Raw genomic sequence first — 19,743 nt, 5'->3', positions numbered from 1 at the left:
AGCCCCAGTTAATCTCATGAACAGCAAATTTCACGATTTAGACATCAAATAAAACCTCAGTTTTTATACTGCTGACTACACTGCAGCTGCTTTCAGATTTGCCTTCATGGGTTTCAAACCAGCCAACCACTTAATTTTATTTCCCTTCGTTCCAGCTTCTTTTTATGTTGCACCCTTTGCTTACACTTTGTTTGCACTTTGATGAGACACTTAACAGCTACTTCCAGCACCTCCACCTATCCCATATCTCAACCCCTTTCGCCACTATCATGCATCAACGCGTTAATATTTTTACCTGCCTTTCTACAAGAGCGCACTCTGTCTACTTGTAGTTATCTTGTAGTTACTATGGTGGCGTTTCTGCGCCGCCTCCCCCCACCTACCCCTCTCCCCTCCGTCCCTCCTCCTCCAGACTTTATTAAGCAGGGCGTGTTTGTGGTTGGCCAGCCCCCTGTTTCCTCCGCACTGCTCGGCAGCTTCATTGGTCAGCGCCTCTCTTGAATGAAGCGCCGCAGAAACGTGCAGGCAGCGGGCAGAAGGAAGCTGTGTGGGCCGCCGCAGGGAGCGACCGACGCGCAGCGACACGACCCCCGGGCGCGTTGCGGTGTGTGTCGGTGAACACCGTTTATCCGTCGAGCAGAGGCAGTTGGCTCTCTCCCGGAGCTCCGCGTGTGAATGAGGTTGATGCTGCTCTGTTGCACCTGGAAGGACGAACGCATGGGAGAGGAGGAAGGTAAGGACCTGCGTGCTGGTTACGCGCTTCGGCTTTTGGGGTGGGCGATGCGGAGACCACGGCGCACTCCCTGCTCTTCGAAACGCAGAAGATGCTCCAACAGAAAAAAAAGCTGCACACTGCACCGTTTCTGTGTTTACTGTACCGAAATAGGTTCGTGTGCAGGGAGCGCCAGGCTGTGCCGCAGATGAAGCCATTCTTCTAGTGGATGCGGCCAGCATGTTTGTATGCAACGTTCACCCTCAGGCCACCACCACACTCTTCATCTGCCGCCAGCCTTCTCCAATAATCCAGCATGCAGTGCTTATAAACAGGTTGTTACATGAGAAGTAACTGTCCTTTAAGAGCTTCCTTCATGCTGTGTGAAAACACACAGATGACAGAGTTTCCTGTTGTGCCTGCACCAAACTAAGACTCCCACAGACTCCATGATTAACTTAGGTGTGTGACCGGTGTATATTTAATCGTGTAAAGCAGCCAGATAACCTTCTGATCTCATTATTAATGAAGCTGTTTTAATTGTATGTTTTTTTAAATTCATTGTTTTCTGGATAGTGATTCAGGAAGCTATGGCTCGAACAGCTGGTAAACCACATTGTTGATCTATGTGTGTGTATTTTGGCATGTGGTGTGAGATAACTGCACACCGAGCTGTCAGTCAGCTTCACTGAGGTGAACAATGGGCGTCCAATGTAAGGTTTCACTTTGCATTGCAGTGTGGTTAGCTAATCTGGAAGTGTCTGCTTTAGGTCAGAGCGGGCGGGGCCTACGCACCTGTACCTGCACAGGTTTTACAGTTTGTGCCAGAATGTAGGTGTGTTTCTGTTTGCCTTGGCAGCTCTCTCTGAAGTCAACAGAAGGAAAGAGATCATGCAGAGAAATGCGCCACAATAAAAAATACTAAAAAAAAAAAAGATGGTAAAAAAAGTGTTTAAAGAGAGAAGGCTGGAGGAGTGAAGAAGAAACGCATTAGCACCAGACATCAGCACCCAAAGCTCTGCCAAAATGGCTTTCAGTTCACAGGATGGATGAATAATTGAAGCTGTTGTGCAGAGTTTTATCAAGACTCTTCCACCAGTATCCAGATTTCATGTTGTGGCACTTTTGAACTTAACCTTGGTCAAAATTGGGCCTCTTTATAGCTGCTTTGTATGTGGAGAAGTACTCTTGTTACTTCTTGTTGAAATGCCATGATGAAGAGGTGCTACGCTCGGCTGTTACTCTGAGGTGACAGTCGTGATGTTACTCTTGGGTGTACTGCAAGTTCAGGAGCTCAGCAATGAGAGTAATGCGGGGGAACCTGAAGCAGTAGCATCTGTGCAGTTTTATTCTTTACAAATCAAAACAGCATCCCCACGGATGGAATGCTTTCAACTGGCTGCCATGTTTGTGTTTGCTGTTACTCACTGAGTCTTGCCGTGTGGCTTTTTTTTAGGCAAATTAACTCAGGCAACAAATGCATCTAACACAGCATAACGTTGGCCGCCGCCTCGCCTTTTGCACCAGATGAACCCTTACTGCAGGATAAATAGTCCCAACTCTGCCAAATTGCTTTTTTCCTGAAACTCTAATCATAATGAAGATTTTCCTAAGCGTTGGAATCTTTGATCTGCAGCTAATAAGATTCCTCTCATGGAAACGACTCTTATCAGGAAAGAAGTAGAAGAAAGCCGATGTCTGGTTTAAATTCTGTTTAATTTACTTTTCTTTTCTGCGTTAGTTTGCATTTTGTAAGGAAAATATAAAATGTTATTAGCAGGCATGTTATTAGCCTGCTAATAACTATGTTATTAACTATGTTATTAGCAGTTTTGATGATAGCTACATTATTTTAAAACCGTACACCTACCTGCCATCATTTTATGCATCATCTCAGTTTCTCTTTAGTTTCTTTGTGTCGTTTCCTGCTTTTACAACACGCACCCACGCCTCCACACTCATGATGCGTTAAATTTGAAGTCGAAAGTAGGAATTTCTGAGTTTCCAGTTGGGAATTTTCATCTGGAATGGCCCCCCTTAATCTGAAGTTCCGAGGCAAATACAATGCAGCATCATCATCACCCTGATTTCTACACTCGATTAGTTTTGGACTTGTTAGCCAAGCTTGCTTAATAGAATAGCTCATTTCAGCTGCTCCCTTATTCACAAAGGGGTCGCCACAGCAGGGAGCTCCACATGTTTGACGTGGCAGATTCTCACACTAGATGTGACACCCAAGTGGGTCTGTCTCTCCTCTGGGACTTAACCAGGTATCTTTCGCGTGATAGAGATATGTGTAAACCATTACACTATAGAGCAGCTGTAGAGCTGCCAAAAACAGTGTTTCCACCGTTTCCTCATACCCTTCCGAGCAAGGTTATGGTAGAACATCGTAAATACTTGTGCTGTGGCTTATTCTGTGGCCTTTTGTACAGGTAAATTGTGGGGAAAAAACCCAAAACAACCAAAAAAAAAATGGAAAGTTTATGACTAGAAAAAATGGATAAAACATCCAATTAGAGGTAGGTTTGGAAAAGTAAAATAAAAGCCTTTTATTACTGATCATAACTACCTTTGGAAACCTGGATGTTTTATGCCTTTTGGTCATAATATTTCAATTTTTCTCATTGCCAAAGTTTTAATATTATCGTATAATTCTAGGCAAAAAATTGTGTTCCTTTAAATGTTATGATTTTTTTAATAAACAAGAGTTTTTCTATTAAACAGGGCAATGCAGCAAATTAGTGGTTTTGCCCCTGCTGGGCCGTATGCTCATTAAAAATGCCCCTTCAGATGGTACATCATTTCTGCTCTGGTGGTAACGATGGAGGAGACGCTGTGTGGTGTGTTTGTTTGAGTTGTGTGTTTTTAGAGCTGGGTTATAAACCAGCAGTGATAATTTGCATAGCCAGATAAGCGATGGAGATGGCATACAGACAGAGACACAAACACACATCTCTTTGTACGAACTGTTTTTAACTTTATGTTTAATGAGCTTTAATATGGTGATATCAGCATGTCGGTCTCCTGTCATTACAGCTGGAGGGAGTTTGCCCGTGTGCGCGGGATGCAAACAGAGGATCTACGATGAGCAGTACCTCCAGGCCCTTAGCAATGACTGGCATACCGTCTGCTTCAGGTACTTTCAGCACAAACAGCAAACCAGACTCAACATATAAACCCAGACTTTGAGTGCACACACGTCTTTAAGTCTCACTGAGATTTTGGCCACTTGGGAACAACACTGAAATATCACAGTGCATCTTGCTTATTTATCCATCCTACAAGTCCATCCAGCTAGAGTAAATACAGGTCAAAAGTTCGCTGGTATTTAGCGCTGTTCATAGAGTCGACCTGAGGGGGAATTCTGCCTATCAATTAGCTGCTAAATGTTCCACTGTGTTCAACAGCCGGTTACCAAGTGTCTGCTGAATGGTATATTACTGTGATTAATATATCACTCATTATTACTGCTTTAAAGGACAGCGAAGGAGTGAGTGAAGTGAGTTAATGGTTGCACATATAAGGCATAAAAGTACCCTAGAAAATAAAATAAAAATACCAAATATTTGCTGTTTTCAGTGTTTAAAAGTCCTGTGAGTCCACAGTCCAGTGAAAACCCTTTTTTTCTTAAAATACTGGTTCCACAGGAAAATAAAGGCTAAGCAGTAGCCGGATGTTGCTAATCATATCCACTGTCTGTCTGATCATCAGTTTACAGGTCTGAAGCATTCAGTAAAGAGCCCGACAGCATGGCTTAGGCTTGAAAAGTTTCATCTGAACAAACCACAAGGCTTCTGGAATAATGTCCTTTGGGCATGTTTGGCTGTAATGTACAAACACCTCATAGCAGCAAACAGGCACGGTGGTGGAGGGTGATTATTTAGGCTTGTTTTCCAAGCATATAACTTGGGCACCTATTAGGTATTAAGCTGATGATTAACTTCTCTGTACATCAAAGTATTCTAGAGTCAAATATGAGGCCATCCATCTGACAGCTAAATACTGACGCAAACTGCGTCGTGCAACTGGTCAGTGATTCCAAACACAGCAGCAAAGTCCAGACCGAACTGAAATGTTGTGGCGGGACCTTAAGAGAGCTGTGCAAAAAAAATGCTTGCAAACTTCAATGAACGGATGTAATGTTGTGAAGAAGTGTGGGTCAAATTTCCTCCACAGAGATGTGAGAGACTGATAAAGTTATTGCTACTAAAGGTGGTTTAATGAGCTAGTGAATCATGGGGCATATTTATTTCTCTCAGGACTGCAGAGAGTCCCGTGAGAAACTTTATTTTTCACATGACTGTGCAATTAAAAAATGATCAGGTTTCAGGATGTTAGATAAAGCAGTTTATTCATATCACCTTGGGAAACTGTAATAAAGATATTAAATGGGAGAAATAGCTGGCAAGTTGTGTAACAAGTTTAGTTTTTTGTGGTTTCAATGTAGGCTTTGTACTGCAGCATTTCCTGAAAATAGCTGACATCACAGTGAAGCGCTACTGTTACAGACTCGTTCCCAGGCATGTCTGTGCCTGCTTGTGTTTTCTTTTATTTCGAGGAGCTAAAATTCCCTGAAAACATTGAGTTTTCATGTTATTGCCCATAATCACATCTTGTTCCTTGTTTAATCTTTTCTTCACTGTAATGCTAACACAAGTATCCTCCTCCCACCACCTTTTCTAAGAAAATCTCCTTAAATCTGATCTGTATTTTTTTCACAACTGTTTCGTTTTTGTGGGTGAAGGCAAAGGTAAAGTTTCAGATTTTGCTGTGTTTTCTTGTACTTTTAGTTTTTGATTAATTCTGTAACAGACTTAACCTAAAGTAGTCCTGGCTGCAGACCTGCGTCAGACAAGTGATAATGTCGAAACCTTCACATGATGCAGTAATGAAACTTTACAGGAGCGTAGCTGAGATCAAAATGAAAATTTGGAGTTTAAAGATGGGTGTGATCTAATTCAACACTGAGCAAAGGGAACCAGAATAATATTTCCAAAGACAGACATTGGCATTGTGGCTGTTGAGACATCTTCTCTAGTTTTGACCTGTAAAATTACAACGTCATGACACCTTCACAGTAAAGAAATTGCAAAAGATGCAGATACACATAGACACAAAGTCACCAGCGGTTTAAACAAGTCCTGACTGACTCACAGTCAAATGTGTGCTTCTGAAAAATGACATTCAATGCTCTGAGAGCTGAGTCAACTCTAACCCTAAGCCATTACATTTTGTAATTTTTCTCACTTATAAGTGTCTCCTTTAACATTTTGTTCACAACATATGCGTACTCGATTATTTTTATGCAACTATTTTACCCATTGTGTATGAGAAAAGTGGAGATGGGTAATAATTCAGGTCCGTTTCCACTTCTCTTGTCTATGGTGTGCCACAAGGTTCTGTTTTGGGACCTTTACTGTTTCTTTTATATTTGTTCCCTCTTCAGTACTTTTCGAGCACTTTTAAAAACTTTTCCTATCATTGCTGTGCAGATAACATTCAGTTGTATCTCTCTTTTAAGCCACACAATATTTTTAAGCTACAGGCACCATTGAAAGTTAGATGGTAGACCTTTTTCTCCAACTTAGTGAAGAGAATACAGAAGTGCTTGTTTGTGCTCCTGACAGATTTAATGAAAACTAGGTCCCCTGGCCACATTTGCTACATTTTTTGTCAGGAACCTTGGGATGACCTTTGACTCTATTTTCACTCTGGATGCTTACGTGAAATCTCTGGTTTGCTCCTGTTTTTTATCTCTTAAGAAATAGCTGAGTTCCATTCATTGCGACATGCTCTTACCTCATCACATCTGGATTTCATCATGGCTGCAAGACTTTTAACTATTTTTCTAAGTACTCACGTGTCGCACTGTTGTTAATTCAGTTCCATTAACTTCAGAGTCCACTTTAAGATTCTGTTTTTTGCTTTTGGAGCTCTGCGTGGACAAGTACCAGAAAACATCAGACAACTTTTACATCCATATGTCCCCAGTAGGCTTCTGAGGTCATGTGATCAAGACTTGCCATAACAGCTTTCTAATAAGCTGGTACTTGGCGCCACGTTACCTAAGCAGTTTCTGACGCGTGCTCCACAGCGGTGCGCTCAAAATACTCACAAGTCCAAACTTTGCCTTCGCCTCTTCATGCAATTCTTGTCCCAGTTGACTATCAGTTATGCAGCCTAACCTTACATTGTTAACTGTTGCATTTTTGACCTGAACGATTTAACCCCTTCCCCTTAAATCCCCTTAAATGCAGTAACCCAGCAGGTAACTGCCCCCTAGTGTGCAAAAGACCAATAACAACAAAAACAGCATGTATAAATAAAACTTTATTTAATTCCTAAAAACATACAATACTTATAAAACATAAATATTGTCTTTAAGTTTACCATATGAATGCTGTTCTCTGTACTTTGACTTCACTACAGATAGTTACAGAAACGTTCAGACTTGACCTGTCTGAAAACCTGTTACGCAATTTTATGATTTACACAAACCAGAGCAACTCATAAATAGAGGCACTCGGATACCTGAAGTTGCTCAAGACTTTTTCTCCTAATCAACCAAAGGGAGTCGTTCTTACTCCGATGAAGCACACGTTGGTTGAACTCTTGCGTCAAACCTAAAGCCACCCCCATATGAACATTTCTACAGTCCGTGGATTTGGAGAAATGAACAAGCAGGTTTTAGTTTTAGACTCAGATTCTGGTAACTTGCACTACACCATGTTGTGTGTGGGCAGAGAGACTGTGTGTGTCTCTGTGTGAAAGAAATCTATTAACATTTTTGAATTTTAATAGATTTTCGTGAGCAGAACTGATCCTATCCTGGTAGACAAAACACAGAAGTTTTTAACATTTCTACAACTGAATATCAAATGTTGGAGCTTGCATTAGAGTCCAGATCCATCCATTCATTAAATAGATTTAATATTTAATAGGTCAGTCTTCTTCTGTATAAACAAGCTTCCAGCTATCACAAAAGACTTTATGGTCTGAAAGGAAAGCAAAGAGTGTTGTTCGTCTCCTGTTACTTTTCATCCTCTCTGTTAAATATCTTTCATTAGGAGCTCTTATGTTAAGACAGCTGCATGCTGTCCTAAGTTTAAAAGAATGTTAAAGTGCAGGCGTCACTTAACATTCAGTCAATGCAGCCGCCTTGGGTCATGTGACACGAAGCTCGGAGCAGACAAATTAAGACATAGTCACAGATGTTTCAGATGCACTAATGGTGATCGATTCCTTCAGGCAGAGCCAAGGAAAAATGTGTTTTTATGAAATACCAGAAATAATCACACAGATTTCTGGGAGGAATTTCCCTGTAGTAAACATATTAATTCAGTAGATTTCCCTTCTTCTTCTTCTCCTCCATCATTTCGCTACTCCTTTTAGTGGTCGCCACAGCGGCTCATCTGCCTCTATCTCACCCTATGCCTAAAATAATCTGTCACACCAACCCTCTGTGTGTACTCCGTCGCTACATCCATTTATCTTCTCTGTGGTCTTCCTCTTTTCTTCCTCCTTGGCAGCTCCATATTCAACATCCATTGTTTAATATTTTCCTAATTAAACCAAACTGGATATAAACAGTCCAGGACTGTCACTTAGTTTCGCGAGTGGAGATTATTAACTTTAAAAGTGGGCTTATTTTTAAATGACTGTTTAGTTTCTTTTGATTAACAGGACACACATGCTGTCGCTGCTTTTCTTACTGATGATCTTATGTAACGTTTCCTTCTCTTTCTCTCGTCTCTACTCATCTCACATCCTTCATGGAGATAACCTTGTTTGTGAGAAGCAGGAGAACAAACAGACACTCGCTGAGGAGTCCTCCTACTGTTTAAGCACTCAAAGCTTCACAAGTCAGCCTGCCTCTGATCACTTCTTAAGAAATGAGTATTACTTTATCTTCTTTTTTTTTATTTCATAATTAATTAAGAAAATAAAAAATAATCTAAGATTGAAAAGATGATTTCTGAGTGGGTTCTGACCAAAATAGAAAACAGCTCAGGCAGAACAGTGCATATAAACACATGCACACAATGGTTTACACATAGAAGCAAATTAAATGCATAAATAATGAAGTGTACTGACGTCAGGATTAAAAATGTCTTAACTAAAGCCAAAATAAGCACTGTAGGTCAAACAGGGTCAATGATGGTCACGTATAACAGATGCGACTACCAGATGTGACTTCCTCCAAATGTACTATAATTCATCCTCAGCAGTTTGAAAACCAGCTTTTCAAACTGTTGTATAAACAGAGGTTTTTTTAGTGTGTTTTTTTTGTTCCACACTTTGTTATCCCCTTTCCCAACCACACTGACTACATTACCCTGAATGCAACTCAGACACCGATGTGTATTCACAGATTCGGGTGCGCTATCATGAAAAAGTACAGACAATGCAGATGAGACAAAAACATCCAGATGAACATCCAGTGCCCACTTGAGGCTGGCTGCAAGTGAGTCAATTCAAACAGACTCCTGTGGTCAGTTTTTACATCAATTTGTAATGTTTGTGTATTCTGAAGACAGATAATACGGTCTGCACCCTGAGATCTCTGCCCCATTTTTAGAAGTGAAAGTGAGGTACTTGGTAGTTCATCCACCTTTACTGGTTATGGATGCAGCATGCTAACCAACTTTGCTGTGATTGTGTCCGTGCTGTAAGACTTTTTCCCAGTCTGTTGTAGCATACTCCTCAGACATTATACAAATGTGCTGGGCCACCAAAAGATTATATATACAGCAGCTGCTTGGCCATGGGAAACACATGCAATGAAACTCCCGGCACGCAGACCGTTGGTGAGGTGCATTGTACCCTTTACGTACTGTGTAACGTTATGCACTTTGCCACTTCATGATGGAGTTCCTAAAAGCTTACACTTTGCAGTAATACCAGTTAGAGTTGATAGCTCCATCTAGGATGGAAGGAGTTTCACAAAATGACTTGCAGAGGTGACGTCCTTTTAAGCAGTGCTTAATTTAAGGAGCTCTTTAGAACAAACAGTTCTTTCACAAATTTTTGTAAAGGCAGACCCCATGGCTACGTGCTTCATTTTATACACCTGTGGCCGATAGCTGCCCACACAGGTAGAAACTGTGTTTAATATGGGGACTGGCAACTTTGGTTATATTAGACAAAAACTTACTAATTCACCCATTCTTAGTATTTGAAATAAAGTTTGAAGGTCAATGTAGCAAAAGGTCATTGGAGATATCCTGGAAAACCTAAAGTAATGGCAGGCATGGAGGTCCTGGTGGTTATGTCTTTCTTATAATGTCAGTCTGTGGATAATGCAGTGTCACCTGTCTTCGAACAGAGATGAGGAGCAGTTGAAAAGGTCACATTTTTCTAATACCACATTGTTTTTCCTTCATTTAAATTTTGTTCAGTAAATTACTCAGATGATATCACCACATGTGTAGACATAAATTCTTTAAAAAGAGAATTTTAAAGGTTGAAGAATCTTCGGGGTTATACAGAAACAAATACTAATACAGAGCCGGTGCTGCTGCCTAAATCTGTTGGCCGAACGGTGTAGCTGTCATCAGTTGGATCGGCTTACATTCAATCACACTCGCAGTGCCTCCACTGGTTACAGGTGGCACAGTGCAGCTGTATCTCATCTACAGTGCAAAAAAATAGCATGGAGACCTCTTCTTGGTCATTGTTAATGGGCATCACATGTAATCAAAAAGCCACATTTCACTGATAGTAGCTTTTAATAGTTGCACTGACTCAGCTTTATTGTCTATTGATTTTGACCGGCTGTAAAGGTAGTAAATGTCCAGCTGCGTTTTCGAGTCTTGCCTCTTTTCATCAGTTCATCCGAGCTGGTCAGTGGGTTGGCTTGAAACTCAGCTCTGAGTGGGTCATTAATGATTTCCTCCTGGCCAGATATCTGAATGGGAAATCTGAGGAGGGCATCCTGGCGTAGGGTTGAGTCCACAATGGTTTGTGGTATCTATATGCACGGTGAGCACAGATAGGGAGTTACATCTGACTGAGAAGGGCTGCTGCAGGTTTCTGTGCATGCTTTTTCCACCCTGACTTTTAAAGTAAAAGCACTTTTACTTGTGTTATCTGCTGTCAAGAGCCTCGTGTAGCTGATTCAGACGTGAGCTCTGTGTCAGCTCCATCACACTTGTTTGAGGTGTCAGATATCAGCCTGTAGCTTTCAGCCCTTCTGCTCCTCCACCATGCAGTGATGCTACACACACCAGAACTGTTGAATTGACAGGAGAGAAGCTGTGTGTGTGATGGAAGTCTGTAAAAAGAGAGTTTTCCCCCTCGAGAGCACAAATGGATAGAAATTAGAACAGGATCTTCAGAGAGAAATGGATTTCCATGGTAAATGAAGGTTGAACATTGGTGGGAAAGTGAGGAGTGGGACAGGGACTTTCTGGAGCTTAAATCCTAACCCAAAAAAGAAGTTTTCCTCTGAAAACAGCAGGAGCTAGGCTTCAAGGGAAATCGCAGTCAAGCTCTCAGTATGAACTGTTTTTTTTTTCTTTCCTTTTTTCCTTTCCATTTACATCAAAGCTGAACTGCAAAACAGAGACTCTTCAACATTAATGCATCCACAATATTGGAATATCTATACTGATCTGAAACTTCCATTATGTTGATTTATTCAAACATGTTGGTTGTAATTTGTTACTCAGAGATGTGTGTTACAGGCTTTCTTTCTTAAATATGATCCATTTGACTTTACGTCTGATGCCCATCCTGAAGCTAGCCTTCTCATTTATCTGGGCTTGTGGCCCCCTTGATCACCGTAAACAGACTGGCCATGACCTTTGACCTCACTTGCTGTACTTTCACATTTTTCTGGCCTTTTTCAGCTTTATTTAATAGATACAGTGAAGAAAGGACAGGAAAGCAGGGGCAGATAAAGTCAAAGGGCTGCGGATCGGAGTCACATGAACGTCTCAGTGCTTCATGATTTTTAATTATTCATTTATTCATTATATCTTAAAAGGACCATAACGAGTCAGAAGGCAGCGAGAGTCCCTTTGTAAATTTCATTGATTTGAAAACCTTAAATTTAGGAATTAAACAACTCCATGGAAAAATTGTGTGGATCAGGATCACTATGAACCTCAAACTGCTATGGCCTCTCTGATTTAGGGGATAGGATGGTTTCTGGTCTTCGTCTGACACGGCCATGGGTTTGTCTTGTAGTCTGATTCACCAGCTTACAGTAAAGCTAAATAATGACTTTTCTAATTTAGAATAAAAAATAAAACTGCTATAAAATGAGTTCATTAAATCAGATAAAGCTGAACTGAAAATCAATATTTATTTTTCCCTCTGAACACTCGACTGCTGCTGCATTTTCTCTCCAGTGTGCTGCAGCCCCTTGCTGCTCGCAATAAAACCATTTCTGCTTGACAATCACCCCAACCGTCGCCCCAAAGGCTTCTGCTTATTTAGCACTTTATATAAAATCCGCTTCAATCATCCACCACATCTACACATGTGCACGTCTGATCACCTGCAGTGGGGTTTTTTTTCCTGATGCTGATAGTGCACAAATGCTTATGTGTTTCCACACTGTGTTATCAACAAACATGGCGCTTTTATGATGGTTTAAGGAAGGATGAGTATACTTTAAGCCTGCTGCTCTGCCTGCCTGCACTATGGGACTCACACATTTACGTCTCCATCTGTCCCGTACGCTTACTCACATCTGCAGGACAAACATTACAGCCTCGTCGAATTTTAAAAAGTGCTTGAGATCGTTTATTGGTGGCAGCGCTCTGCGATACTCATTGTGTCAGTGACAGAAAGCACGAAGAGGCTGCAGTGACTCAGCTGCTTTCACCTGCATGTGAACTCTGCCTGGTAACAGAAGCTCCAGAATGTGACGGAGACTCGACGTCAAGTAGTGGCAGGCTGAAAGGACAGAAAACTGCCTCAGGAAAACAAAGTTGTTTTAAATAAAGGTTTGTTAAAGATTAAACAAGTATTTGACTAACAGAAAATACTGTACATCCTTTCATATACAGGGCTTTGCAGAAATCTTGAACGGTCCGTCATTTTTTTTAATGTTTTGCTTACAAGATAGACTTTCTTGTATTTTTTTTAAAGCAGTACTTGAGCAGTAGTTCTACAGGCTTTCCAAAGGTCTTTCAGAGTTTTTCCATTGGAAATTGTCTGCTTTTTCACTCATGTAAGTCCTGTCCTTGTACCTGAACATTTTTAGAGGAATTTCCTTTTCGTTAAGCAACTTAACACTGATCATTCAAGCTTATAAAAGGCACCTCACTCAAGAATTAAGCAGTGTTGTGTCCACACATAACAGACAACTTGGCAAAGAAGCTACTTTAAACTGTATCTATACTGGCAGCCTGTGACAAAAACACAAGTTTGTTTCCATTCTTTTCTATTGAATCAGGTCATCTTGACCATGTCTACAGGCCTAAAAGCATTTCGTTTCTGCCATGTGACTGGGTGACTAAACATGTGTGTTAATGTCTTGATGCATGATCAATCATCTGGGTAAGGAAATCCCAGAAAGCTGATTCTGTTCATCTAGACGTTGTGTTCTCAGTGGGAGTACAAAACCAGACATTATTAACACATTTACACTTATACACATATTAGCCCCCTAGCTTAATCGTTTCCGGCCCTAGAATTTACTTAAACCGTTTTTTGCTCACTACAGACTTTGTATTACCCCCTGCTAGTAATGCAGTTTTTGTTTAGCCTCAGTACAAACCCCTGGCAACAAGTATGGGCAAGGAAACACCCAGGGATAAAGGGGGGAGGGCAATGACAACAATCTTAAAATACTAGACACCTGAGGCCTGTAACTATGAAGCACTATGAAGTTACCCAGGTAACTAGAATTAATCCTGGGTTTTGATCATGTTAATATGGGTCGTTTCTCACTGTGGTATTTTGCCATGGTAACTCATGCTGCTGTAGAGCATTTCTGGAAGATCCCTGAGACTGGTGGGTAGGGAGAGTTTACATTTTTTTTAGTACTATTCAAAGTGTTTGTGTTTCCCCTGAATCTTCTTATATGTAACCATTTCATTTTTGAAATTAATTTTTTGAAAGCAGTAATATGATGATCCCAAAACAGAGCAGCTATCAGTACTTATTGATCCCATATCAACTTCACACATAGTCTAAGCCTTTGTTTGATTTTTTTTCCTTACACCACCGAGGCTGCAGTTTAAAGAATAAAACCTAAAATTGTCTTTTAAACCCTAATTTAAGGAAACACTTGATAATAATCCATCGGATTATCCCATGTGTTAATGATAGAGTTATTGGACTGACAGTCAGCGTTTTTGCCCGCTATCTTTCCTGGCTTCAGATAAGCTAAACTGTCTTAATGTAGCCGCTTTTTGACAGCCTCATTGGACAAAGCACTTAAAGTGCACACATGTTCATTCAGGGCTTTAAATATAAATATATATATTAAATATAGTTATGTGTTTACCCCCTTTATATTGGAATAATAGTTTCATTTTCCTTTGTGAAATCAGCTGCTCTGCTGGCATCACCCCCGCTTCCATGTGAACATGCAGGGGAAACCCTTACATACAGGGTTGACATACAGAGCAGATAACCGATTACTGGATTGCTAATCTTAGGGTGACTCCAGATAACAGAAATATACCCCAGGTATGCTGAACTCACAGACCTCAGAAAACACAATGAACTATACCAACCCCCCAAAAATCTCATTAAAATACTAATACTATAAAATATTGAGGAGATTAGAGCAGTAATCCTAATCATAAATAACAAAACAAAAAACTTAAACAGAAACTGAAACTTGAATAATTCTCTTCAAAACCACAACAAATCACACAAAAGCTCTTTTACTGGAATCAATAAAAAACTGAGAAAATGAAACCAAACAGAAAACACTTCCCAAAATAACACAAACTCCAAAAATCCCAAACATGCACAATAATTCTGTCAAACAAATGAAATATGTGGAAAAATATAGCAGCAGAAAAGTAAAACATGAAGCGCGAGTGTTGCGAAGTTCTCTTGTAAATAAATTACTTCACTAAATTTTTAACATGTAAGCTTATTAGCTGCCTCTAAAGTGCTGATGGAGCTCTATCTTATGGAGGCTTGTTTACACTGCTGAATTTATATACTTTTTTTAAACTATTGTAATATTTTTATATTTATTCCTCAAAATTTGGGGTTATGTCAAAATTCTGACTTACTCAGAGGTTTGGATCAAAATTATTATTAGACATAATTAAAAAATATGACTTATGGATGCGGTGGGGGGGTCTGTGGCAAGCTCACAAGCTTCATCAGATTCATCAGGGCTTCCACAATGAGGGGCCGACCAGTGAGCAAGCGGTAACTAAACTTTCAAAATAAGAGCATGGCGATTGTTTCCTTGAAAACAGATGAATAAAAAAAATGCTAACCTGCTTCTGTTTCCTGCAGGAACAGTAATTTGTTAACATGATTATGTGCTGAAGGTAATTTGATGTGTGGACTAACTGTGACTGATTCTATTTCTGAACTATCTCAAAAATATGTTGATTGGCTGATATCAGCTTATCACTAAAGTCTGACTGGTTTGAATGTGGTTACTGTGGAAGCTTGTCTCCACCGCTCAGCCAGCGCAAGTCAAAAGTTTAGGTTATTATCTCAAATTTGGTGTTAGTTACCTCAAACATTTGGACTTCAAACTTCTGGGAAAATATCTCCAAATAAAGAAATAAAATTGAAATTTTAAGTTACTAAATGAAAATTTTGAAAAACGGTGACCTGAAATTTTGAATTGGGTGGCATTTTTTCCCTCCTTTTTCTGGGTTAGAAACCAGCTTCAACGGGTTGCTGATTTCTCTGTGAGTAAGGTTACACCTTGCTCAGGAGCTGTTTCCTCGCTTCACCTCACCCCATCCTTCATAAAACAAAGCTCTCTGGTGCTCCTGTGAAGAGGTTGGTAAATCTAATAGTTTGAGAGGTGGTGGAAGGGTTTAATAGATGCTGGATAAGAGGAAAATTTGATTTGCTCCGCCACAGCCTTTAAATGTATTGACGAGTGCAGGAAATTTGCCTCATGAAGTTTAAACTGAAGAAATGAGCTGCTGTGAGGAAGGCAGGGCTGCTGTGGGCGAAGCCTCTGCTGTCAGAGGGTCGAGTCTCCCAGAGGACGAGCGGGGAGAACAGGAAGTGGCTGATAAAGAAGTGTGACCCTCTCTGTACACAGCTGCACTCAGAGAGGAAGCAGAGGAAGGGAGAGACACTGACGCTTGTGACAGCGAGGCCGTGAAGCCGGGCGAGCTTAGTGAGTCAAACATCAGAGCTGCTGACATGAGTCTGTCTTCGGACTGTCTAAACAACGCGTTTGCTCCCTCGGGTGACATGTCAGCAAAGAAGCAGCGCAGCAGGCAGCCCAGAGTGTGAGTGCACCCATCAGTCTATGTTTATAGATGATAACAATGATGTTTGAGCTGCTGAGAGCGAAACAGAACTTTAGCTTGGACGTAAGTCGTGCTCCGAGCTTATTCGAAAACTCTTGTTTAGTCCAAAGTACTAAACAAGTGTAGAACTTTTTGTGGACTTTTTGTTCTGGCTGTCTTTTTGTTGGTCTTATTTGACAGTGTTGCAGTTTTCAAAACTTTATTTAACCCTATTTACCTTGACAAACTATTATTTTCCAAGCTGATGAAGTGTTTAAAGTATAAAAAATATAAAAACTGTTAAAAGGAGGATGTTTCTGTTGGACTAACTGTTCAAAAGTGTACGCGACCATCGTGTAAAAACTCAAAATCTTCATTTTTGCGTTATAAATCATTTAAAAAAGAATTAAATGATTAGACTAATTAACAGGAACAGATTAATGAAAAATGTATTTGCTTAATTCTGTCAAAAAAGTTGGACTAAGAATTGAGTTTATGGCTAAATTTGTCCTAAAAAAGTAACTTGTAACTAGTGATTATTTTCACTATGGATTTATTTACTGGTAATATATTAGTGACTTATTAATATTCTCATCTTTATATATTTTTTTCTTGGTGAAGCTCAAAACTCCATTAATTTATAGACAAAAAAAGGCAGTAAACTAACCCCAAAGAGAAAGTGTGGTGGTTGGTTAGGAGTGTCTTTCACTTTCTCTGTGCTGACATGAAAAGCAGCACTAAGTGTATTCTGATATGCATGAACTATGTTTCTTGTATATATTCTGACCAACAGTCTTTAGGAATGCACTTGAGGGTGATGCAGTAACTGAAATTAACTCGTTTCTCTTAAATGATCTCTCACTTCTCCAAAGTGCCGGCACACGTCAGTCCTCGGTGTCGTTCACACTTCCGTCTCTCTGGATTCAAAAGCCCCTGAACTTCCTGACTTCCCTCTTTTAAAAGTGCCACCATGAATCAAACGCTGCTGTCCCACATGTGACACCGCGGGCTCAACGTCGTTGTTTTTTTTATCGGGTAGACGTGCTTACGTCACCACCCTCGAGCAAAGTCGTGTGTTTTTTGTGAGTCACATACTAGATGAGAATGCACTTTCTGGGCTTAGCACATTTATTTATTTTTTGGCTGTTTGTGTCTTAGAAGATAATGTAAGCATTATCCAGAACAACCAGGCAGGACACTCAGTCCTCTCATTAACAACAGAGATGACGGTGGGATGCGCCTGAGCCCTAAAACGCTGGTCAAACTGGGAAAATAAAGTCAGTTTCGATGGTTTTATATTTAATTTTATGATTAGTTTTTCTCTGTGAAAGAATTAACTATTATACTTACTCCGATGGTCTGTTCTGTTAAGTCTGTTTTCATATTTTTTTCACCGTGTTTGCTTCTCTAACAAAGACGTTTGGTGATGCAACTTATTTTTTGTCAAGTTTTTCTTCCAATATTTACTCAAATTGTATTGACTTCCTCTTTTGAGGAAATAGAAAGTCATTACTTGTTTCCTCTTTTACGACCTTGAGACTATCATAGGAAGTTCTTAGGTGTGTTAATGTGGTAGTTCTGCAGGATATTGGACAACATTTAACATTTCCTGTGTTGTTTAATGGCTGCAATTGTAGCTTTTGAAAATCTAGAAAAACATCATTTGAGTCTCCTTCCTCTGCCTGCACCTCATCAAATTCATATCTGGAGTTCATGCCGGCTGATAATATTTGCAGCGGGGAGGAAAAAGTCGTCCTGTGTGATGGGTGCATTTTTATTAATCGCCTTTTTCCCAGCTCTAACCTTTGGCACTCGCTCCTGTGCTTTAATCACACTTTAAAAATTCAATTTTGTTCTGTTTGGAGGAGATGGAGTCCAGACTTAAACCCTGAATGGGATTAAAAAAGATGAAGAATATTAAAGCCCACATTTTGTCACCGTTGAAAGAGTCCTGCCAGTTTCATATCTGACCTTCATCATTTTACAGGGACAAAAAATAAGCTAAGCTAAGCTCACAAGAATAAAGATGTTCTAGTTTTGCAGCGTGATTGTGTTGAGAACAGCCCATTAATAGTTCAGCATGTAGATTAGTTTGAAAGCCAAAAAACTTCACACCCTACACTTCAAATATTTTAGCAGTTGTTAACAGGAGTGTAAAAAAAAAAAATAGGGCCCAAACTAAAGTTTACCTAAAGATCCGGGCAGTAGCATCATTGTTTTGTTTTTTCCTCCTAACAAAAATCATTTTCTTTCAACTTTCAACTCTCACCCGGCTGTCCACACCCACCTGTGATGCCTTACCCACACTACCGTCTGTTGGGGAGAAAATAAAACTGCCATGTGACCCAGTAGAGGACTCTGTGACACCAAACCAGAAACAACGACATGATTATGTGATTAATGAGTCCAGAAACAGAACTATAAAATTCCTCTACTGACACATCCATGATTCACTAATTTTTTTCTTTTTTGTATCATTTTATTTTTATGAAACAAACAAAAACACAACTGTAACAATAAAGTCACATACATCATAGACAAAGATGAGACAAACAAGTAAATCCTTTTAAATGAAGTGTGCATGTGCTGGTAACTGTATGTTTACTTTGCTTGAGTCTCATATATGATTAGAAGGGGAAGCCAAGAAGGACACTTCAGGTTCAGTAAAGTGGAGCAGCATCAGTAACTGGGTTGATTCTGTCTCAGTTTATCAAGTTTAAAATATTCCAGGGGAAAGATACACTTTCTATAAGGAATTATGCAAAATTTCAGGTCCCTATTGTCCTAATATAGCTTTCTAAATTATACATTGAGTTGGTTTATCATTATTATTAATATTATTAATATTAATATAGTTATATGTTCTTTGAAATTGTCTAATCAGGTGAATTGCTTCACAGACAGTTTGAAACCAGAAAAACACATTTAACTTCAGTGTGATACTTTCCTGGTATGACACCATGTACCAAATCTAAATCTGCTTATGTTTAAGGCTGGTTAAACGAGAGAGAATGTCATCACTATGTGCTTTTGTTTATGAGAAGCTGTAAACAAAACATTAGTCGCCTACCTGCAAATTTGTGGTTTCTGCAGGCCTCCAAATCTGCAAACATTCAAATCGTTCCATGCAACAAGCCTGAGAGTCCACATTCACAGAGCCATGGTACCAGATATTTGCCCTAAAAGATTAGCAGTGGAGAACTAGCTAATGTAGTTTTCTACATGTGCAAAGTCCTCCAAATTTTAAAGGTATCTCAGTTAAACCCATGCTAGAAAAATGCATTTTGAGAACAAAATTGATAAGAATTTTGCATAAATCCTATTAAAAGTCTTTGTGGGTTTTTTTTAATAGTGGTCCATGCAGTTGTTGATAATTCAGCAAAATAGTCTGGTGTGTGACTCACCTGTCCAACCATATAACCTCATACTTCTCATGATTAATGCTAACAATAAGTGTCCGGATAAAGGTACTGTTATAACCACTGAACAATTCACTGGTTTCATTTCATGTGTTAGTGTTTAAGCTTGGAGTTGGTCTGTAAAAGAAACCTGCTAATGAATGAGACCTACTAAATAGCTCTCTCAAAGCTCCCAGATACCTTTTATCATCTTCCTCGATGGAAC

At 39.8% G+C, this 19,743-nt stretch overlaps 1 protein-coding gene across 1 annotated transcript in view; it reads left to right on the top strand.

Moving 5' to 3' along the window:
• The first annotated feature begins 505 nt into the window (after nt 1-505).
• limk1a (LIM domain kinase 1a) overlaps nt 506-19,743 on the top strand; it is a 53,921-nt gene continuing 34,683 nt past the window's right edge. Inside the window, exons 1-2 of the mRNA XM_006795479.3 lie at nt 506-733; nt 3,752-3,851. Of these exons, the coding sequence (XP_006795542.1) occupies nt 676-733; nt 3,752-3,851 (158 nt within the window). The 5' untranslated portion in view covers nt 506-675. The remainder of the gene's footprint in view (nt 734-3,751; nt 3,852-19,743) is intronic.

The sequence above is a fragment of the Neolamprologus brichardi genome, chromosome 14, assembly GCF_056152115.1.
Source record: "Neolamprologus brichardi isolate AB-2024 chromosome 14, ASM5615211v1, whole genome shotgun sequence".
NCBI lineage: Eukaryota > Metazoa > Chordata > Actinopteri > Cichliformes > Cichlidae > Neolamprologus > Neolamprologus brichardi.
The sequence above is the reverse complement of the archived record's forward strand: the minus strand, read 5'-3'. Positions and strand labels throughout refer to the sequence as shown.